This window comes from Rutilus rutilus (assembly GCF_951802725.1).
Source record: "Rutilus rutilus genome assembly, chromosome: 3".
Lineage (NCBI taxonomy): Eukaryota > Metazoa > Chordata > Actinopteri > Cypriniformes > Leuciscidae > Rutilus > Rutilus rutilus.
The window spans coordinates 23,015,314-23,039,983 of NC_140211.1; the positions used below are offsets into that span (position 1 = coordinate 23,015,314).

The following is a 24,670-nucleotide window of genomic DNA, read 5'->3' on the forward strand; positions in this document are numbered from 1 at the left end:
TAGTCAAATATTATAACAAATGCTCTATATTTACCCCCAAATTTAAATATCTGGGGGGTGTCATAATTTTTGCCCCAAACCCTATTTGATTTCTGACCCTATACTACATATTATTTATTTTCTGGATTTTCAGTTTAGAAATAGAAATTTCTCAGTTTTGTGTTAGCTGCAGTGTGTAGGCAACAGTTAGCCACACATCTCATGAAACCTGCAGGCACAGGATGATGAGGGAAAGCACAGCATGGCGCAGCTCTTTTGCAAGCGTTGTCTTCTCAATTATATTGTGTGTCGTTCTGAATCGAGCTTTCCACCGTCAGAAATCATCCCAATATCTGATCTCGTGCACGCGTCGACTCAGCAATTGCGCATGCGCGTCGGTGGGCTCTAGAGAAGACTCATGTTGTCTCTCCGCAGGAATGACGAGTCTCGCTCCACTCTCATCGACAGGCACGCGCGGAAAAGGAGACTGAACATATTCATATGGTGAAAATAAAGAGGATACGACCAATCACTCCCGAACAAACACCGGAGGACCTCGCCAAACTGGACATTGTGGAGTCAAAAAAAGATTTTTAAAGGACCCCTCCTCTTCCACTTCAAACCTGACGTCTCCTGTGCAAGTATAGCTTCATATCCAGTGGCAAAACATTTTCTAGATGTGATGTCTGTCGTGATTGTCAACAAACGGCTTCTGGTCGTGGGCATCTGGACATGCTTTGAAGAAAACGACTGATGTCAGATCGAAAAACCGCTTAAAATGTGACCGTTTCTGTGTAGCCTCGATCCCTCCACTTTGTCGGATTTGAGGAGTCTACTGGGAATCAGGGCAGTGCATGTTTCGTTTTGGAAAGAGGAGGGAAAGCGTGCGCCCTGGAGCTGTCCGTTCAGAACCACACACACACACACACACACACACACACACACGCATTACTCTGCCACCAGCGGTGCACCACAAGCCAATAGCCTCGCACCTCATCTGGACCTGATGGTGTGGAGCGCAGATTTATGACATCCTCTGCATGCATTTTGTTTGTTTAACATCCTTATTTTACTAATTTTCTCTTGGTATCTGGAGGCAATCTCTTATTCACCTGACAAGAACATTAAACGCTCATGCACCGATTTCCTGCAGATGACTTGCCTTTGCGCACCTGCTTTTCTGCGTTTATTCATCCCAGTCTCCTTTTTCAGTTGCCTATCAATTGCGCACATGTATCCTCCGGGTCTTTCAGCGTTTTAATTCCTGGCCCGGGCTCGAGATATGCCTAAAGGACGAGATGGGCCAGGGCGACGAGAAAGACCGTGTTGTGATTAACGTGGGAGGGATTCGACACCAGACCTACCGCAGCACCCTGCGCACTCTCCCCGGCACTCGTTTAGCGTGGCTCGCCGAGCCTGATGCCCACAGTCACTTTGACTATGACGCCCAGATCGACGAGTTTTTCTTTGACCGCCACCCCGGAGTTTTTGCACACATTCTCAATTATTATAGGACTGGCAAGCTGCATTGTCCCGCTGATGTTTGTGGCCCTCTTTATGAGGAAGAGTTGGCCTTCTGGGGCATCGATGAGACAGATGTGGAGCCCTGCTGCTGGATGACGTACCGGCAGCACCGGGAGGCCGAAGAAGCGCTGGACAGTTTCGGTGGAGGGCCACCTGAAATGGGGAACGATGATATGGACACAGAAGTTTTGGGTGATCCAGGGGATGGAGACGATGAACTTGAGATGACTAAACGCCTTTCCCTCGGCGACTCGCCTGATGCCAAAGGTGCAGGGTTGTGGCAACGTTGGCAGCGTCGCGTTTGGGCGCTGTTTGAAGATCCGTATTCTTCGAAATATGCAAGGGTGAGTTATGAACACACGTGGCAGCTCTGTCTTTAGCCCTGATATTCACTATCCCTAACATATCCAAGCACATGTTGCATTGGATAAGAATAGCCTGTCTATATTAAAGTGTTCTTGAGTTGATGTTATGAGTTAGGTCTAATTTAAAAAATACATTAAAAATGCAGTTCATTAAATATATATATATATATATATATATATATATATATATATATATATATATATATATACTGAACATCTGTCCGGAGACTGTAATTGACTAAAAGGTGAAGGGACAGAAGGATATTTTTGAATAAATAGTTTGACGTAATCTTTTGTTATTTCTTAAAAACAAGCAGTGAAGCAAATATATAAATATTTATTAACTTTTGAAAACATATTTCCTCCAAATCCAAGTCATTATGCTTAACCGAGTGAATAACCGACATGGAGCTAGCCATGTGACAAGAGAAGACTTCTTTAGATCCGTGTATAGCCTATACATTTTACTTGATGTTACAGCACTTGTCATGAATTCAGAATGTTTATGTTATAGGCTAAACTATAGTAGGCTATTTTAAGACATTTTTTTTTTTTTTTTTTACAATTTATAAAACATGTTTAAAAAGATAATAACATTGCACATGTTTAGATTTTTAAAGGATTTGTCCTTGTTATAATTGACATTATTTGAACCACGAAATGCTTTTGTATGTCACTTCTGCTAAAAGGCCGAAAGCTGTATATAGCTTATATCTCACAGTGTCTTCGATTGAATTATATTCCTTGGTTTTAATTTAGCGTTATTAGCGATAGGCCTATATCAAACCGAAGCGACTAAATTCAGTCACCCTAGAGAAAACATGTGCAGTCATTCCAGGCGTCTTGCATGTTGCCATTGATCGACAGCTCCTCTGACTGCAACACTGCTGTGCCACGCGCCGTGAGATGCCTTCCCAGCCGCGGGCGTGCTCGTGCACAAATTGATCACTCCGGGAGGACATTAAAGAGAATACATCACGAAGCAAAGGCTTTTCTTTATTTATGTGCCCATGCTGCTTTGAGATAAGACACACAAGGCCGATAACATCATTCTGATCAGGAGGTCTGAGTGATGGCACTTTAGATGCTAGATGATTTAGTGTTACATGTTGAGCATTAGTTTGGTCCTGTCAGACTTTTATAGTGGGCATTAGCTGTTGTAATGTGTACTGTATGTGTTGTAGGCTGTAGCTCAAACAGCAGGGCTCTAGCAAAGCCAAGGTCATGGTTTCAATTGCAGGGAATGCAAAAACTAATCAAATATATACCTACTTTCAATGCGTTTGTGTTTGCCAAATGTGGTCAGTCAATTGACATTTATGCATTCTGTACATGGTAATTAATGGCCAGTCTGGTTTGGACAATTATCCGATTGGCCTGTTTGTTTTATGCCTGATGTTTAGGTTAAAATGTATCAGGACTATAACTGCCAAGATCTGGGTATAGGCGACGGAACGCTGATAAACGAGTTAAGGAATGTCGATGTACAGTTAGAAGTAGAGTAGATTTATGCCAGGAATCAGTCAATCAGATGAAATTATTCTCTGATTAGACAACATTGAACTTATCAAAGCCAGAAGCAAGGGTGTTAGTGTGCTATTACTAACAAGGGAGTATGCTTTTGCAACAAGAAATGTATGACCATACCGCTTGTTTGTAAATTATTTGCATTTGAATTGTTAACAATAATTCACAAAACGCTCATTTATTTGATGCTATTACAGGTTTCCATCTTCACAATTTTTCAAAATATGCAGCAAATGTATGTTTTGTTAGTTCATTTGGATGATGAAAACAGTCACCAACATATTTTGAATAATGTGGCACATAATAATATTATTTTGAATATGAATAATTTGAATATTATTAATGTCGTTTCCTGTCATTATTTGTATATTCATGTTTGTTTTTTATGATTGGTGTTTGTGAAGTGCTCTGAATCAGACCTGAGCAAGTCAGCCTTAAAGCATACGATCAGTGAATCAGCTATTCAGCACATCTGAATTAATAATAAAAAATGAGTCATACATCTGAATGAACTGCAGGCTTTACCCAACACACAATGGACATGCCTCAGACATTCTTTATGTTTATTGTTCCTGCACGTGTGTGGGAGCATGATATTGAGAGTGAAAGAGAGACAGAGTTGTTGTTATCTCGTTGTCATCTGGCAGATGTTTGCGCTGGTTCCCAAAGGCACCTGATATTTTTATGTCCTTGGCAGGCAAGATGCTGCATTTTACAGTGTATGTCTTGGGAATATGTTGTCATGGCAACGGTTTCAGAGCTCTGATGAAACCGATGAAAGCTGGTCTTCCTCGTGAGATTTCAGGAAAACGCGGCAAACTTCTCTGGAGGCTTTTTGATGATGATTTGTCTATGTACATTTTTGCCCCATGTTTCTGTGTTGTATTTCATATCCATCATTTAGAATGTTTTGTTTATCCAGTGACGAAATATAAGCCTATATATTAATAAAACACTGGAATGAAATAAAAATCTTCAGGCACATTAGAGAAAGTGTGAGCTGTTATTAGTTCCCAAAGGTTTAGTTTGTAGTAGTTAATAGTAGTTTGGAGGCTAATAATGATTAACAAATGAACACAAACCTTTGCCAGACCACAACTTATACCACATATTATTCATACACCAGATGAATTATACAAATAACAAAGGCAATTTGCTTAAAATACAGCCCAAACTCAGACGTCTTCCCAGTTGTGTTATGCGATATTCCCGTAATGTCCCATTCTCCCAGGAGGCCATCTAGGCCATTACATGGTCCAGTGGACCTTGCCTTGTATAACAACAGGAAAAGTGTTGGTAATTAATGCACTGGTCGATATGTGAATGCACCTGCTGAATGATTCCTGGATGAAGGAATTGGCATGTCTCCCAGACTTCCTTCTTCCTTCCAGGCTCTCCCAATGGAAGCCCCACCAATGTGGGACAGAGAATAGATGCTGGGATTTACAGCATCTAGTTATCTTGTCACACTTGTCTTGTGAGAAACAAAGCAATTCTCACTTTCCGCCACATCTGCCTGTGGTTAGCAACAACTTTTTTTAACAAAGATAAAAATAAGGGAGTATGAGCTTTTTTCATGAGCAATAATGAAATATTTATTTAGCAGATACATTTTCCAAAGTAACTCCAAAGTTTAAGAACAAGCAATGAATTATTAACAGTGCTGCAATACCAAATTTTAAAATGTGATTTGATGAGGAAAAAGCTAGTGCATTGCAGGTCTATTAACATTTAATAAAAGATTCAGGCCATTAGGGTTGTAAAAATACAGATCCAGATAAAAGCTTATAATGTGAAAGTATAGGTGAAACTAACAGCTGTTTTGGATAAACAGTAATATTTTATTTCTGCTTGTACAGAATATATATATATATATATATATATATATATATATACACAGACCCTTTCCAAAAAATTAGAATATCATGGAAAAGTTTATTTATTTCCATAATTCCATTCAAAACGTTAAACTTCCATAGATTCTAGATTCAGGGCCCACAACTTAAACGATTTCAAGTATTTATTTGTTTATTTGTACATAATTTGGGCTTCCAGCTCATAAAACCCACGATTTAAAACCCACAGGATTTCCAAAAATTTGAATATTACATGAAATCACACAGTAATTACACAGTGATACCATGGTCATTGAACCAGGTTTTGGTTATTTTGGCAGTGTGGGCAGGTGCAAATCCTGCTGGAAAATGAAGTCAGCATCTCCATAAAGCTTGTCTGCTGAAGGAAGCATGAAGTGCTCTAAAAATGTCCTGGTAGACGGCTGCGTTGAGCGGACAGCACAGTGGACCAACACCAGCCGATGACATGGCTCCCCAAACCAACACAGACTGTGGAAACTTCACACTGGACTTCAAGCATCTTGGATTGTGTGCCTCTCCATTCTTCCTCCAGACTCTGGGACCTTGATTTCCAAATGAGATGCAAAATTTGCTCTCATCAGAAAAGAGGACTTTGGTCCACTGTGCTTTATTAAATCCAGAGTCAACGCAGCCGTCTACCAGGACATTTTCAGAGCACTTCATGCTTCCTTCATTTTCCAGCAGGATTTGCACCTGCCCACACTGCCAAAATAACCAAAACCTGGTTCAATGACCATGGTATCACTGTGTAATTTCATGTAATATTCTAATTTTTTGAAATCCTGTTTTCGTGGGTTTTATGAGCTGGAAGCCCAAATTATGTACAAATAAACAACTAAATACTTGAAATCGTTTAAGCTGTGGGCCCTGAATCTATAATCTATGGAAGTTTAACGTTTTGAATGGAATTATGGAAATAAATAAACTTTTCCATGATATTCAAATTTTTTGGAAAGGGTCTGTATATGTATATAGGAAATAACTATATAAATGGAAATAACTGGAATCTGATACTGTGTCGTGCATATGGGAAATAAAGTCGCAATAAAACAGAAATAATTCTTCTGTATTGTGGCGTACGTCCAAGTGTAACGGATTATTGGGAAAAAAATGGCCGAACTTGGTTCTATCCATTGGTTGTTGATTGGACTTTACGATGTGGGTGTTACTCAAAAAGGAATAGAAATGGAAGTTTGCAGTCAATTCTGGAGGGGAACTGGTTTGTGGACTAAATGATTGGAGAAGTCCTGCATATGTCAGAGAGAAGTCTTGTCAGTTTTCTTTTTGTCGCTATGTACAGAAAATCTTACATTTAAAGAAGCATGAAGACAACTCCAAGTGTCTTTTTCAGTCCTCTGTTTTGTCCTGGCTGTTATGAGTTTGTTGTCAGACTCTTGTTTCTTTACCTGCAGAGAGGGAGGATTCACACATTATCACCTTTACCTCAACACCCCGACTCCCTCCAGCCCGACCCGCTCACCCACTGTTCAGATACTGTCATAAACACAGAGCAGAAAGCACTTTCCTCTCCAAACTAAATGACAACAAGACTGTCCTACCTGCCCCTTGGCACATCTCGAACAGCCTAATTACGAACAAAACAAGTTCTTAGATGCCTTGCTTTTTCTAATAGTGTCATTGAATGTATAATGACAGGCTTTAATGGTTTGATACAGTTCTTAAAGTAGAAATGCTTAAAAGGATTTAAAATGTAGGGACAACTATATGTATGTATATATATGTGTATGTATATTTATATTTATATATATAAAATAATAGTGTGTATAAGGTGATGGAGTTTGGATATAGAGTGTTGGGGCAAACTTAAGAAATCTTGTTTGCCATAGTGACATTAGAAGGGGGGTTAAGAATCATTTGGGAGAGGAACCCAACACATACTGACAGAGCTGACCAGATACAATCATTTATCATATCTTTCAATAATTATAATATTTATCAAAGAGACAGGACTCATATGTTCTTGCATGGGTCACAGATGAAAATTTAAGAGGGTCAAACACTTTCATCAGTCATTTAAAAACTTTTTTTTTTTTTTTTTTTTACAAAATTATAAGAATTGAGGAAATATTTGTAAAGAATCTGCCCATATACAGTATGTTTGAGAATATTAATCCACAAGTAAAAATTTCCATCTTAAAAGGTTAAACTCATGAAATCAAGTGACAATAGTACTAACTAGTACTTGCGTAATCATAATAATGTGCACAGTCATGCACTGTGCTGTTTGGACACACATTAGAAGTCAGGTATACCATCTGTTATAATAAACTGGGTGTTTTTGTTCAGGCCGGGTTACACACTCCAGCTGTGTGTGCTTTGCTGGGTGTTTGCAGACTGTGGGTACAAGGGCTCCAGAAGACTGGAGAGTGATCAGGTATAACAGGTCCCTCTATGTGTTATTTGTTGTTTGTTTATGCTGAGCCATTAAGCATGGCTGTGATTTAAATGGAAAGAGTCTTGATTGTTGCCTGGTCCAGCTTTTAAACTGAACATGCAAGCTAAAATTTAATATCTCTTTAAAAAAAAAAAAATCCTTAAAATGCAATGCTGGGATCGCCTCTGATTGTAATGTTTACTGTCAGTGTTAGTTCTGCCCACCTTATTTTTAAAATAAGAATGAGTGTGGCCATTTTTAACTTGAATGTTCAAGGCTTTCGGTGTCAGCCACTTCCAGTTATTTTAGCTGTACAAAACAGTCTGTTATGCTGCATGATGTTGCAAACTGATATTTGTTATCAGGTAATTTTAGAGTAATCATAAACACACTGCATAGTTGCGCATTTAGTTTTACAGAACTTAGATATTCTTAGTTATTTACCTATTTTGGATAATGAATCAGTCTTGCACATTCACAGGAAATAGCTTACTCCTGCTTTGAAAAATAAGGTGGGTAAGTGCTGGAATATTTCGAGACAGAGTAAGAAATTGGGAACATATGGTAGTGCATTTTGGTACATACACAGAAGTGGATTTATGTAATATGTATTTTTTTATGTAATATAAGACAGCATGAAAAATTGAAACTGAAAGAGGTTTCCCAATCCCTGAATTCATTTTTATTTAATAGAACACTTTTCTATCTGCCTTGTGGCCACAGGCACATTTTTTTCTTTTTCCTTAGAATTTATTCCCTTCTCTGTCTCCCTTAGTGAGTCATTTGTTTACATCCTCATTTTCATTATTATGGTACAGTTCAAGTTTTTCTCTTGGAGATGGTATTCAAAGACATCGGACATTAGCACCGGCAGCCATGGAATGATTAGGGGTCAAGGCTAGTGATAAGACAGACCTACCTGTTGTGAGACGTCTAACCCTTCTCTCATCCGAACCTTGGAGTGAGACTTGCACAGATTCTTGCTATATAAATGCAGAACAGAAGTCAGCCCCAGAGGAAGCCTACAGTGATTAACGTTAATTAGACTGCAGTAGCAGAGCAGAGCCCAGACCCCCTTAATTACCGGAGAGAGTGGAGAACCTTGACACAGCATGCATGGCAACCTCCGGCTCGTTCCACTGAAAATGATCTGCTGAGAAAGGGACAGAGTAAGGTAGTCCTTATCTGTAGCCAAAAGGCACATTACACACACACACACACACAAATAGCAGAGCATATACTGTAATATACAGACCCTGCTGTGCCATTCTCCCTAATTTTTAGGACACCCTTTATTTCTGACTACGGTACCCCGCCCCATCGCTCCCAGTTCTGTCTATGAGCAGTAAGTAGAGCAGGACACCCTTTTAAAAAGCTGCAGGGCAGTGGCTCTAGAGACTCAGCAACTGTGAATAGCCTTGATACCATGGGCCATGAGAATTTGGTGATAGATGCTCAAACTGGGGCACCCAAATGCGAAGAGTCCTGGTTTTATGGCTCAAGGCAGGTGGAAATGCATTAAAGGAATAGTTCACCCGAAAATTCAAATTCTGTCATTAATTACTCACCCTCATGTCGTTCCAAACCCCTAAGACCTTCGTTCATCTTCGGAACACAAATTAAGATATTTTTGATGAAATCTGATGGCTCCATTGACAGCTATTTAATTAACACTTTGAAGGCCCAAAAATGTAGGAAAGACATTGTTAAAATAGTCCATGTGACTACAGTGGTTCAACCTTAATTTTCAATTTTATGAAGCGCCAAAAAAACTAAATATCGACTTATTCAGTCATGTCTTCTCTTCTGTATCAGTCTCCGACGCGCGTTCACGAGAGCACCACGATGCATGCGTGTGTTGATGACGCAGGAGCTGGCGTTCTGACATATTACCTACAAGCAGAGGAAGACGCACACGAAGGTCACACATGCGTCGTGGTGCTCTCGTGAACGCGAGTTGTTTGGTTGTTATAAAAAGATGTCAAATTGTCAAACTGAGCTGTCATCAAAATATTTGATGAATTTTATTTTTGAAATTTCTTTTGTTTAATATTTGTTTTTCAACAACCAGAGTACCTCATTTTGTGCATGTCTTAATTTGAATGCTAGATTTGCACAAATTAACAGATGTCATTGCACAGGCTAATTACGAGCTGTCGTCAGACGATTGATGATCTCATGTGCGACTTTATTTTTTTTTATTTACATGTGTACATGTATATATTATTTAAAATACTAAAGTGACATTTTTTTGTTGTTGTTCTGGATGCCCCAAATTGGATAATAAGATTTGCAATTTTCAGAGAGTTCAAATAAATGATTGTGTTAAAAAAACAAGGAATGCAAAAAGTGCAGCACGGGGTGTAAATTCAGTGTCTCTGTGCTCTTTGGGTGTAGGGATGGTTCAGCTCATAAAAAAAAAAACAACAAAAAACAATCCAAGGCACTTGAGTAAAATATAAAAAGCCTTTATTCTTTCATGGCTTAGGTATTTTAAAAACAGGTGACAAGCAACGGCAAACCCACGCGTTGTAGCCAATGAGCCTTCATCAGGATTTTATGATCGTCATGATTGTGTTATATTGTTGTTACATTTGTGAGTAAATAAAACTGTAACTGTTTGTGTAAAATAGGCACATACATACATAATATCCAGCCCGATCTCATCCCAAGGCGTCATATACTACTGACGCTTTTGACATTTCGTGTACATCCAACGCACATGGCACCCTTAAGCGTCAATATGAGACGCAGATAGATATGGGCCAGAAGGCGCCTCCTAGCGGTCTAACCCTAAACCTACCCATAACCGAACAAAGCTCTGTGCGTGTCATATTGACGCTAAAGGGTGCCATGTGCGTTGGATGTAGACGAAATGTCAAGAGTGTCAGTATATGACGCCCTAGGATGAGAATGCGTTGTAATATCAATATATCAGGCGATATTATATTGTAATATCAATATATTGCTGACTATGAATCAGTGTCAGAACATTATTGTGATGAAACGTCTACAGCCAAATCACAGCCGTGCCGATATAGAGCAACGATATAGGGCAACAAACTCACCGGATCCCCTTTTTCCTTCAGACCTGCCTTAATTCTTCGTGGCATAGATTCAACAAGGTGGTGGAAACATTCCTCAGAGATTCTGTTCCCTATTGACATGAGCATCATGCAGTTGCAGCAGATTTGTTGGCTGCACATGATCGAATCTCCAGTTCCACCACATCCCAAAGGTGCTCTATTGGATTGAGATCTGGTGACTGTGGGGGCCATTTGAGTGTAGTGAACCCATAAGAAACCAGTTTTAAATTTTTTGAGCTTGGTGACAAAGCACGTTATCCTGCTGGAAGTAGCTATCAGAAGATGGGTACACTGTGGTCATAAAGGGATGGACATGATCAGCAACAATACTCAGGCTGTGGTGTTTAAACAATGCTCAGTTGGTACTAATGGGCTCAAGGTGTCCCAAAAAATACCCCCCCCCCCCCCCCCCCCCCCCACACAACATTACACTACCAGCCTAAACTGTTGCAGGATGGATCCATGCTTTCATATTGTTTACCCCAAATTCTGGCCCCACCATCTGAATGTTGCAACAGATATCAAAACTCATCAGACCAGGCAACGTTTTTCCAATCTTCTATAGTCCAATTTTGGTGAGCCAGTGTGAATTGTAGCCTCAGTATCCTGTTCTTAGCTGATAGGAGTAGCACCCGGTGTGATCTTCTGCTGCTGTAGTCCGTCTGCTTCAAGGTTCGATGTGTTGTGCGTTCAGAGATGCTCTTCTGCAGACCTCGGTTGTAACGAGTGGTTATTTGACTTACTGTTGCCTTTCTATCAGCGTGAACCAGTCTGGCTGTTCTCCTCTGACATGTAGCATTAGGCATTTTTCGCCCACAAAACTGCTGCTCACTAAATATTTTCTATTTTTTGTTCCATTATCTGTAAACCCTAGAGATGGATGTGTGTGAAAATCCCAGTAGATCAGCACCAACAATCATGTCACATTCAAAGTCACTTAAATCACCTTTCTTTCCCATTCTGATGCTCAGTTTGAATCTTAAATCTTAAATCTTCTGATGCTCAGCATCTTAACCACGTCTACTAAATGCATTGAGTTGCTATCATGTGATTGGCTGATTAGATATTAGCATTAACAAGCAGTTAAAAAGGTGTACCTAATAAAGTGTCTGGTAAGTGTGTATATAATATATACGATATCTTCAATATAGAAATGATATTATAAAAATATTATCGTTTGTGTCCAACAGAAGTTGTACAGGTTTGTAATGATGAATTTTATCCCCTTAAAGAATCTCGTAGAAATAATTTGAACTGACAAAAGGTTAACTCAAACAAACAAATATGTTTATTAAGGTAACTTGAACTTTTCATAAAATCTGCACTTTAAATATTCAATTTTCAAATAAGAAAAAAGTTCATTTTAAAACAGTATGTCTATAGCATTGTTCATTTAGAATTTATCCATTTAATTCATGGTATATTTAAAATCCTTTTTTATCCTGAAGGGAGATCCCAGAATAGAACAACATATTAATCGGTGCTTAAAACAAAGCACACAGGGAGAGCTTGGGGTATAAAGTAGCTTACTTGCAGGAGGGGCTGGAGAAGCGGTTTCACTGCAAGAGACGTGGCAGCTTCTCTGTGAAAACAGGAAGATAGCTGATATACCTTTCTTTTCAAAATGCACCCTATTAGTCAGACCACTGTTTGTTGTTCGGAGAGAGTTTCTACTTTTGTTTCTGTGACTACAGTAAGTTAACATGATTCTGAACCCAACCTGTCCAGCTGGGGTAATTCATCTGTTTGAATATGGAAAACGAAAATAATCAATATCACAGGTAAACATTTGTGCTGACAATGCCATTGAACAGTGCATTGACTGGTCATTGAGAATCTACCACCTGTCAGCCTCACAGAAATTAATGCTCTAATGGCTATTGGGGGGTGGCTTATTATACATCTAGCAGAAAGGCATTTGTGTAAACAAGAGAAGATAACTGATATCTTTCGTTTTAATGGACTTTATGCTTCCTTTGCAGATTAGTCAGACCACTGTCGACCACAATGTTGTGTGCTTTATTGAGGCAGAGCCAGCTGTCTGTTTTCCACAGTCAATAAGCGTGGTTATATTTTTAACCAAAACAGTCCAGCAACAGCGTTTTATCTGAATACAGAGAAGAGTGATGCTGACAAAGCCACTGAACATGGACATTAATAGAGAATGTGAAGCTGATGTAACGGCGTGTTGAATTCTGGGTAACTATCTTGTTTAGACGCCATATAAGGAGGATCGGTATACATTTCTGCTAGGTAGTTTTTGTGATTGTGAAAAATGACGCTATAATAGGTGGTTCATGCTGCATCATGAATTGCCACAGTAACTCACAGTGTGTAAATTGGCTGCCTCATTGATTCAGACTGAATCATAAACCAATTCAGACCATTTTGACCTGTTCACGTAAAGACCTGATTCTAAAGTGATTCTTTAGTCACTGGTCCAATGTGGGTACAGCATAATAGAGTGGTGCAGGTGTGATGTCAGAACCCGGAAGTCTAATTCGCCACTGGTTCCTTTGAGATTTTCCTATGGGATTTTATTATAAGGGGTTTCCATTTATGAGTCAAATAAAGCCTGTGGTAAACATAACTTGACAATACTTTGACGTTCTGTTCTACATAACAAGCACACACACCCCAAGCTGTCTCAGTTACTTATTAAAAATTTATGTTTTTAAAAATGAACATAACTGCTTAAAAATTGGGTGTGTGTAATTTACATTTCATTGTGTTTAACTTTAAGTTAACGTTAAATAACATAAGTTACTTTTTATGACCATAAGTTACTTTTTATGAACATAAGTTACTTTTTATGAAACATGCGCAGTAGCATTCCAACACGTTTGTTATTGTTTACGTCCTTGAAATGGTCTATTGTACGTTAACATGGCAACCGCTTGCACGTCTACATTGAACACGCTTCTCGTGTGTAAAAAGTACGTCCTGTACACATAAGAAGTGGCAAGATCGGAAGAAAAGCTTGACGTGCAGGTAACTACATTATTTAAGGCTATTTTCTTTTTATTAAGATATTGATATAGGAACTGTTGTTGTCAAGTAAGCTTCATTCATTAAAGGCCAATTTATACTTTTGCGTCGAGTGTACGCCGTAGTGTACGTCGTACTAGAGCACGTAGGCAACGCCGTCGTGAGCATTTATATTTCTGCGTTATGTCTGTGTTGCTCTGCAGTTACACCGCCAAAACGCTAGTTGGCGGGGGCGGGCTTTAATGTTCCATTGTGTTTAGATTCCTCGCAGCTGTTTTGGGGAACGTTGGAGGAAATCTTTCTCCACGAATTCACTGCCATCTGGCAGTCTTTGTATTCTGCTGAAGACGAGTCATACAGATGGCTGTATTTCCGCACCTCTTGGTCCATTTCCATGTTCTTCAATGAACTTTCACTGAACTTCTGAATTAAAAAATGGTGGGCGGTGCAGAAGAACATGCCGGAAATGCGTAGGAGGAAACGTGATGCTACCAAGCCGACCAATCACAGATCTTGCGGTCCGCGTCGTTGCGACGTGTAGTTACATTTTTGAGGAGGTGCGTGTCAGGGTACGGCGAAGGGTACGGCGTGTGGCGCACCCGACGCAGAAGTATAAATTGGCCTTAATGCTTTCCCTGTAATCATTGCATTCTCTAAACTGTCCAGGCACTGCACTGCTCTCGCAGTTGACTGCCACTTTCTTTGTACTGACAACATCACGTTAATAACAAACATTTAGAAAATCTTTTTTTTTTTCTTTTTTTTGTGAATTGCTTTGAATCGGTAGAAGATATAATCGCGTCTCACATGCGAATCGATTCCACCCCTACTGTTTGCTGAGATGGACCTGTGTTTTATGCACTGAGTTGATGATTTTGCACATGGATAAATATAGGTAGGTTAGAAAGAGATGTGTGCTCAGTTGTGTTGATACGAGTTGCTCCATGATTAATCATTTGGACAATGCTGTTGTCATTTGAGATCTAATGGTGATAACATGAACAAACACAAACATGATGAATGAAGCTATTTAACTGGTTAATTAACTGACCGACTTCATAAATCTGTTTACGGATGTTAATTTTGTACAGTGTGCTAAAGTAACTTACACAGCCTTTATTACTTCCATACCAGTAAAACCATGTCAGTAAGCTTGGAGGTGAAGTGTATCTGCCACTAGTGACACTGAGCAGAATTGCAAGAATATTCATTAAAAAATAAATTAATAAATAACAAAACAAAAAATGCAATTAACATGTCTCAAACCCTTCCACTGCAAATGCAAAAAGCATGCACATGTGAGAGATTCGAGAAGCCCCTTTCTGGCCAAAGGCAATTGAATGCATCAATCAAAGTGTTCTACATTTTTTTTTTTTTACATAACAAATAACATGCAGCCAGCTAATCAGGAATTACAATAAATCATGTCAAAATCATGTTTTCTCAGACTGATTTTGTAGCATCCTGCTTCTGTTTGCATGCTTTTTAAACGACAAAACACTTTTGCACTTAGTAGCGGTGGATTTCACTCTTGGATCAATATCCAGAGCTTTTAAAGAGACGGTGTGTCCCTCTGTACTGCACACAATGAGCAAGAACAGGCATCTTTACACATTTACAAATTCAATTCTGTAAAGACGCAATGCTGCATCTGTAGGTCTTCCAAAGCAAGCATCTGACTCACTTCATGCCCTATATCAGAGGCAGCTCAATGCTATTGGTTAAGCCAGTGTTCTGTCACACCCATCACACCAGATGAAAGAGTGTCGATAGTACTTAAAGTAGGGATGGGCGATATATCGCATGACATTGTTATGCGCATCTCATCAGTAAAGCCGGTTCCTTGATTAGTAGTAAATCGCCATCACCTGCTTTCAGATGGAGCGGCATTTACTACAAAGAGCCGTAGTTAACTGACAAGCTGAGCCATATCGCATTAATTATCGCAGGCGATACGTCCGTGATAATTAATGCGATATGGCTCAGCTTGTCATTGAACTACGGCTCTGTGTAGTAAATGCCGCTCCATCTGAAAACAGGTGAGGAGGCTCGCGATTTACTACTAATCAAGGAACCGGCTTTACATAACAATGTCATGCGATATATCGCCCAGCCCTAACTTAAAGGCATATTGTACACCTTTCTGAAGTTTTATTTTAGGTTGTGATGTCCTTAACAATATATATTTGCGGTATAAGTACCAAAAACCATCCCAATATATTTTTACAGCTCCTTTCTCAGGAGCTCTGCCAAGAACAGGTAGATTTTGGCCTGACTAATTAATATTCATGAGCCTCTCTTCTGATTGGCCTTTTGTTTTCTGAGTGACGCACGGCCAGGCCAACCACAGGTAACTAGGGTCATGTATGCTGTAGCCTGCTGTGGCTGGTTGGTGATGCTCACAAGTAAGGTAAAACACCTGGGGCATGTTCAAGTTCAAAACGGTGCGCAACGTTTTGCTACGGTTTCCGGGTTGAACGTCATGTTTCCTGGAAACGGCGTGCACCGGTGTGTGCAACGGGGTTTGAGATACGTTTTCTCTTGTTTGGTGGGTGTGTCAGAACTACAGTCCAATCAGCAGCAACATGTATATAAAGCACGCGGTATTAAAGTGAACTCGCACAATGGGTTCAAGGAAAGTAATTTACAAATGTGTTCGATGCAGCTCGGTATACGCAAAAACTGAGGATATTAGAAGACATGTTTGTCGAAAGTTTTATTGTAAAAAATATAGGATATCAACATAATGATGTAGTTGTTTATATTTTTAGCTTCATTGCAAGTGTATTGGTATAGAAATGAACAATGGTAATTAAGTGCTTTTCCTAAAAATGAGAAAGAAAATACAGGGTATTAAAACAGTATGACCTACAAATAAAGTCAGTATGTGAGGCTAAATAGATGTGTTTTAGTCTGAATTAGGTAAGATGTGTGCTTCCATTTCAGTTTCAGCAATCCCGTCACTCGATTGGGATGTTCTCTTTTGTTCTGGGCGGCAAGTGCAGTAACTGTAACATCGGGCATATTTTGTAGCATTAAACACATATTTATACCGACTTCATCAGGCTCAGAAAATTCTTCACAAAGAACACAAAGAATGGCCTTCTCAGCTGCCATAGTTGCAATTCTTGCGTCATCAGAACAGTGTGTTCAACGCATCACCGTTTCTGTTAAAAAAACGTTGTGCAACGTTTTGTCGGGGCTGAACGCAGCCCTGTAATGATGGACATTGCTGAGGGAAATGTTATCCGGCCTTATATGTTCTAGCTTTACTCAGATCCCGAATCAGCGTTGACAGGAGACAAACAACCACCTCCTTACTTTCGGCGTTATTGTAAGAGTATAATTACCATTACATCAATGCTGCACACAGATTTAACATTAACGCTAATTTAAACTGTTTGTAAACAGTTTTTTGTCAAATCATTGAAATCTCCAAATATGTACGTTAATAGCTAGTTATACACTGATTTTGAAACACTTAACTGCTTTATAATATGTAACTTTAGCAGACAGACACCAAATGCAGTAAGCTATGCAACTATTGCTTTCCTACTACAGTAAGTTGACGTGCTACAATTTCAGTTACTTTTTTCTGTAAAAGTTGTACTTGTGGTAAATGTGCAAAGATGCCCACAGAACGAGAGAACATAATGCTGCAATTGACGCCCAAGGTAAACTTGTAAAACTATGAACTGTAGGGACTGCAGCATCTTTGAGGAGTAGCTTCTTTGAAAAACCAGCATTGAACTGTGCCTGATTGATTGATTGACGAAGCAGTCACTTGTGAAATGTGCAGAACAGACTGTTAAGGTCGAACTGAATTGCTGTGGTATTTCTGAATTAATAAACATTAGCCACTGTTCTCTTATACTAATGTTGTTCGGAAGCCTGTGCAATGATGTAGTTTCATGACAGTGGGCAGTGCTCGGGGTGGAGACTGAAGGCGGAGACTGAGTAGTTCTGACATCACATTTATACGGAAGTCACAACGGCTCGCGAAAAGGCACAGCTACTTTATGCAGGCTGTGTGCATTTGTCTGTGGATTGACTGTTTTGAAACTTTTATGGTAGTTTCATAGCCCCCAGAGCTCTGTTATCATGAAAAAAGCCAGGAAATTTCAGTTTTGACAATATGGGACCTTTAAGGTTGACCAATGTTTGAGAGGAAGCCAGCGGAGAGGCTGTGTTTACATTTTGAGAGCAAAGTGTTGGTTTGGGTGTTGCCTGTGACTAAAAGAGTGTGGAAGAGGCTGAGCTTTATTGGCGGCATTTAAGGCCGTAAAAAAATTACAGTTGAGGTTTGTGATTGAGTATGTTTAAATAAACTGCTGTCAGTACAGGCTTCTTGACTACAGTTAGTTTCATTAAGTTCATTATGAGATGAAGTCAAGTAATTAGTGGAAACTAAATTAGTGGAAAGTCTTACATGTGCAATGGACAATATTAAAGAGGTTAGCCCTTCTTAAATATTTGAATGAATTGCTAAATATTTTAAGAGATGAATTGCTACCTCTTGCTCCTTCAGGAATGGCCAGCACCATCATCCCCATTAATCTCCCATCAGTGGAGAGGGCCACTTATTTCTGCTTTGAGGAGAGGAACTTCATTGTACATTAATGGCATAACAGTGTAATGTATATTTAACAGCCCTTCTCCTATCTGTACATGCCATCTTTACTGGCCTGGCAATCTGGGCAATTTGAGGCTTAAGTGGAACATACTATATACTGAATTACTTCAAGCTAATGGAATTTTGTTGTGTGGATTCATTGTCAAGATTGCTACAAACACAAGCACAGGAAGTTTGTGTTAATGTGGCCCACATCCTTTTATGTCTTGCCTGAGTGTTTTTATTTTCTGTTAAAATATTTAGCATACATAATTTAGAGAAATGTGATTTGAAGCTTGAAAAGGCTGTCCTTGCTAATGCAATATTAACTGATAGACAGGTGCTTATGAAAGAGTTTGAGACTGGATTTGGCATAAACACAAAAGTGGAGTTAAGGAAGTAAACTGTGCATAAAAAAAATGCCTTTTCCTATAAGAACCCTATAGTTTTGTCTAAAGCTTAATGAGCTTCAGAAATTAACAGGGGCTTGGGACAAAATGCCCCAACATTAAAAACAAGTATGGCTGATTGATTGATTGTGTAAGAAAAAATGCTGTGGACGTCGAAGATCTCAAAAATGAAGTTTATTACAGCATTGCAGTGGCAAGGTACACGAAGCACCTTGGGTTCACCGGCATCAGAATGAACCCAGAACATCCAAATCTTAAACCTTTTATCCTGTTCTTAATGCAAATTAAGTTGCTCTTGTTGCAACAGCTGTGGTCTGTATGTTAATTAAGTTGTGACACCCCATTGTCTGAGAAGGTTCTCTGTGTCCCACACCCATTCCCATTCTACAATTGATGATGACCATTTGCTCAGGATGTGATCAGCCCAAATGATGAAGAAACAATATAACTTGACTTCCTTCATCTCAATGATAATTAAGCCATTTTGGGGATGAGCTCATTCTAAAATATATTTTGGAGTGGAATCTGGGTCAAGGCAGACTACAATTTCTTACAATTGACTGATTGATTTAAACGTATTATATATATATATTATATATATATATATATATATACACATACATTTTTAGGTGACGGCCTAATTACTTAATACAATTCAAAAAAATTCTTAAATACCATTAATTTAATTGAAAATAAAAATAAATCAGATCAACACAATTGAATTAGTTTAGGCTAAATAATTTACTTTAATAAATGTTCTGCTGTTTAAACAAGCAGTTTCATTCATCATTATACACAATAATGAACAAATAATAAAGGTTTCAGCATTGACATTTGTATAGATTATAGTATTGTATTGAGTAGAGTATTGTATAGTAAAAAAGTGCCCACAGCCAAAGCACAAGCTCCACTCTTCAGCACATAAAATTCAAAAACATTACAGAAACTCCTCTAAATATCCAACATAACTGAACGTTAAACACTAACATGTCTTTCCCTTTACTGGAAAAACACGTAAAATAACACTTAATACCTTAAATGTTCTCTCCTAATGTAATCCCTTGCAAAGCATGCTGGGAACTACAGATCCACTGCCCAGTTAGTTGTCAACAAAAATGATTAATGTAGTCCCAAAACAAATGGATTAAGTAAACTTCCTTTTTAAGTATAGGTGGATTGAACATAATGAGATTAAGTTTGACATAATTTAAAAAAATCGTGTTACTTTAGCATATTCTAATTAATTTAACTGAGCAAGATGCACACACACACATACATACATACATACATACATACATACATACATATAAAGAAATCATTACTTTTGATAGTAAACATTTTTCTAAAATGTGCTACTATCATAAAACTAATTCTAATTTGCATCCGCATTTGCTTTTAACTGAGCTACATATATAAAATGCCCCTGGATATCAGGTCAGTGGACAAATACCTTTTTTAAATACTTATTTAAAAAAGGTTGTGTATCCTTTGCTAATTCCATCTCTTTCCCCACAGAAAGCAAACCTGACCTGAAGCATTTGTAGTCTCAGTAGTGATGTCACAATTATGTTCTGTCTTGTCTGCACCTGTTCTTGTTAATCCCTGATTAGTTAATCTTCCACCACCTGTGTCTAGTTAGTTTCCTGATTTCACCCTGTGTATTTATACTCCCTGTTCTGATCAGTTCCTTCTCGGTTCCATACTAAAGAGAGTATGCGATTTTGGACGCAGCCTATCCGGTTTTGCCACCTACTAGTATAACTTGCAGAAAGATCCACTAAAAGAGTCCCAATGATGTTGGTGTCCTGTATACACTCTTGGAACACTGTACATTTACTCAGAATATATATTGTATATTTTAATAATAAAAATAGCCAGAAAAGATGGAACAGCAAATGGAAACAGTCTACAGATATGTGAGATTGATTGACATCGGTGTGTTTTTGGTATTTTTTAGTAAAGAAAGAAAGCAGCTTTGCCGCCAGCTCCTTTATAATTAATACAGATGGCCATAAACAGGCAGGAATTAATCTGGAATCCTCAACTGTCTTTTCCATCAAGCCCCTGTGGGGCATTATTGTCCAAAAATGAAAGCACAGCAGCGGAAACACTCACAGCCATAAACGAAAAACCCAATAGCCAGGCCCTCCCCACAGATGCAAAACACATGAATCTACAAATACAGTCGCAGTCCCAAATGTGGGTGCACTGTGTTAGGCAGTGTTTGGTTACATAAGAGAACGTGACAAGCTTTCATCTTCAGAAGAGAGGTATAACCAGAGAATGAGAGTAAGAGGTGATGTAAGGGAGAAGGGGGAGGATTTTGTGCTATTTCTGAGACACTTGAATGAGCCTCTTTCCTTCTCTTTCACTCTGTCTCTCCCTCTTGCACCCTCAACATTTTGCCATGCAGTGCTGCAGAAAAACTTTGGCAAAAGGGTCACTTTGCACTTTTCATCTAATCTTTGTCTGCAAAAGCTGAGTGTGATACTTTTATTGTATTGCTCCAATTTATGTTTATTAAAGTGCTTTTAACGTACATATTTATTATAGCAATAAATTAACATGTGGGCTGAGTGTTTTTTCACTGAAGAAAACAACTATGCCATTTGCCTGAATGAAGCAAACTTAAGTAGTTCACATTTTATAAATATAAAAAAAGTGCACTCTGAGTGTTCAACATGCATAGTGTTGAGCATTTTAATCAGACACAATCCATTCATTGTGGGTTTTGTTGAGGTAGAGCAACTGGCCGAGAGAGTTTTGGCCGTAACTAGTCTTTAATCTTTGGATGATAGTAAGCTGATGAGTAACATGATTCTCAACCTAAACAGTCCAGCAGGGGTAATTCATCTGTTTGAATAAGGAGAAAATAAGCAATATCACGGGTAAACAATTGTGCTGACAAAGCCATTCAACATGGACATGAACTGGTCATTGGGATTCAGGCACCTGTCAGCCCTACATACATTTATTTGGTAATGTTTTAATGTGCATTGAGTTGATGAATTATAACTTCTAATGAGAAATTCAGAAATTGTGATTTGATTCTGAAAGTTTTATTTTTTCAGGATTCTTTGATAAATAGAAAGTTCAAAAGCATTTTGATATTTTTCCATGTCGAATAAAAATATTATATAAAAAAAAAAAATATATATATATATATATATATACAGACCCTTTCCAAAAAATTAGAATATCATGGAAAAGTTTATTTCCATAATTCCATTCAAAACGTTAAACTTCCATAGATTATAGATTCAGGGCCCACAACTTAAACAATTTCAAGTATTTATTTGTTTATTTGTACATAATTTGGGCTTCCAGCTCATAAAACCCACGAAAACAGGATTTCCAAAAATTAGAATATTACATGAAATCACACAGTAATTACACAGTGATACCATGGTCATTGAACCAGGTTTTGGTTCTTTTGGCAGTGTGGGCAGGTGCAAATCCTGCTGGAAAATGAAGGAAGCATCTCCATAAAGCTTGTCTGCTGAAGGAAGCATGAAGTGCTCTAAAAATGTCCTGGTAGACGGCTGCGTTGAGTGGACAGCACAGTGGACCAACACCAGCCGATGACATGGCTCCCCAAACCAACACAGACTGTGGAAACTTCACACTGGACTTCAAGCATCTTGGATTGTGTGCCTCTCCATTCTTCCTCCAGATTCTGGGACCTTGGTTTCCAAATGAGATGCAAAATTTGCTCTCATCAGAAAAGAGGACTTTGGTCCACTGTGCTTTATTAAATCCAGAGTCAACGCAGCCGTCTACCAGGACATTTTCAGAGCACTTCATGCTTCCTTCATTTTCCAGCAGGATTTGCACCTGCCCACACTGCCAAAATAACCAAAACCTGGTTCAGTGACCATGGTATCACTGTGTAATTACTGTGTGATTTCTTTTGAAATCCTGTTTTCGTGGGTTTTATGAGCTGGAAGCTCAAATTATGTACAAATAAACAACTAAATACTTGAAATCGTTTAAGTTGTGGGCCCTGAATCTATAATCTATGGAAGTTTAACGTTTTGAATGGAATTATGGAAATAAATAAACTTTTCCATGATATTCTAATTTTTTGGAAAGGGTCTGTATATAATCATATAATAATTATTAAAATTCATTTAATTTCCTGGAAACTACAGCCAGATGAAATTACCGATGACATTACGGACTAATTTATAATGCAAGCAAATTCGAATTTAAATTTTTAGAAAACTTAATGCCCAACATAAGATAGAGCTTTATGTTACACGGCTAAGGTAAATCAGGGGTCAAAGATCATTATTAGGGCTATAGTTTTGCCTCCTTTGATTTTTGTCTACTGCTGTGCACTGGACTGTTACACCTAGTTACTGAGATCCTTCAGCTAAGCTGTGGTATTGCTGCATTGAGTTTCACCTCTGAGATTGGAAGTGTTGCTCAAGCATGTGGTCTTGGTGTAAGACTATATGCGTGGGACTTGCTGTAGGAGGTTTGCACAAGGCCATGTTATGTGGACCATTCTTCTCACCTGTAAAGAAATGTAAGGACACGCTAACAGGCGGAGAACTCATTGTACTTCAAATATATATATATAATTAATATGCTGTGAAAATGAACATTTTTTTGAGAGGACAGTTTGAGGATACATTCTTTCAGGTCATTTTTAACAGTAAAAATCAAATGCTCATGGTCAAATTTTCCTTTAATGACTGAGAAATTTATTTGGGCATAAAAAAACCAATATGATTTATAATAGCATACATTTTGTAAGCTCAGTTCACCATCCTTTCAGGGAAGGGCAATGGAGTAACAGTCCATATTTATTTAGCTGAGGGACTAGACTATTAGGGCATAAAGATTAAATAAAACAAGAGAAATGACCGAGAGGGTGTGAGAGAAAGAAAAAAGTGATTCAGTTCAGATTCAGTTGCAGACAGAGTTTGTTTCTTTATTGTTCCTTCATTGTGCTCATCACAACACTTCTAAAGCATCTTTGAGAGCCCCTAGCTCCTGAAATCACAGCTAATATCTTTCTAACTTTGTTGAATCATCACTGGTTTTGTTTAGATGGTTAGTTACATTGTTTCCAACTTGTATATAGAAAATCACAGTGCCACAGTGTTGGAATGTGCTTTCTGGCTAACATTTCTAACAATAAACACACAGACTGGGGAGTAAATATTATTTATGTCATGACAACTCTCTGAGAGATTGGAATGGTAATGGATGTGGGAATGTTAATGTATTTGGTCTTGGTGGAACAGATCAGCTCGGCTGCTGCTGCTGATAATGATTATTGCTGCTGCTGAAGAGCAAGTAAGACCTGCTACTGTCAATACTTTCACAAACATGCTGCTGTGAGCATGGAAGATATGCTGCAGCTGCTGCACATATAACATACATGAAATACCCCCGTAGCAGATCTATACAGGTGGAGCTGGGGAAGATGGAGGGTTTCTGAAAGCGCGCTGCAGACTGCTCACAGCAAACAATGCCAAGTATTTGAATGTTGAGCAGCAAGCTCATTGGCCGCTGATGCCATAGCAACCAATCAGCTGCACTATGTAGATGATGTGATCGCTAACAAATTGAGTTAAGGACCCTTCAAACTGCGCCATGACAGAACTTTGTATTTGAACATGAAGACATCCTTTTTTCTTTTTTTTTTTAAATAAATGCCCATTGGAGTTTATATCTTTGTTGTTATATGAATAGTGCTGCTCTGTTGGGTCTGGCTTGTTTATTCAGTAACTATTCTACTCATTTGCTTTTCATTAGCTTGTGTTTGAGAGCGTGTTTTTTTTTTTCAATGCCTGTGACTTTATTTTGTATTTGTTCATATTGCTCTACACACAATGCTTTCTTCTAGATGTCAGGATTAACTTTTTAGTCTTTTGACAATAGACAGAACTACAC

The 24,670-nt window shown here is 38.6% G+C and overlaps 1 protein-coding gene across 3 annotated transcripts in view; it reads left to right on the forward strand.

Annotated features, from left to right (window-relative positions):
* Nucleotides 1–388: 388 nt before the first annotated feature.
* Nucleotides 389–24,670, forward strand: part of kcnc1a (potassium voltage-gated channel, Shaw-related subfamily, member 1a) — a 45,137-nt gene continuing 20,855 nt past the window's right edge. For all 3 annotated transcript variants that reach the window (XM_084405203.1, XM_084405204.1, XM_084405202.1), the window contains exon 1: nt 389–1,847. In XM_084405203.1, the coding sequence (XP_084261329.1) occupies nt 1,278–1,847 (570 nt within the window). In that variant the 5' untranslated portion in view covers nt 389–1,277. The remainder of the gene's footprint in view (nt 1,848–24,670) is intronic.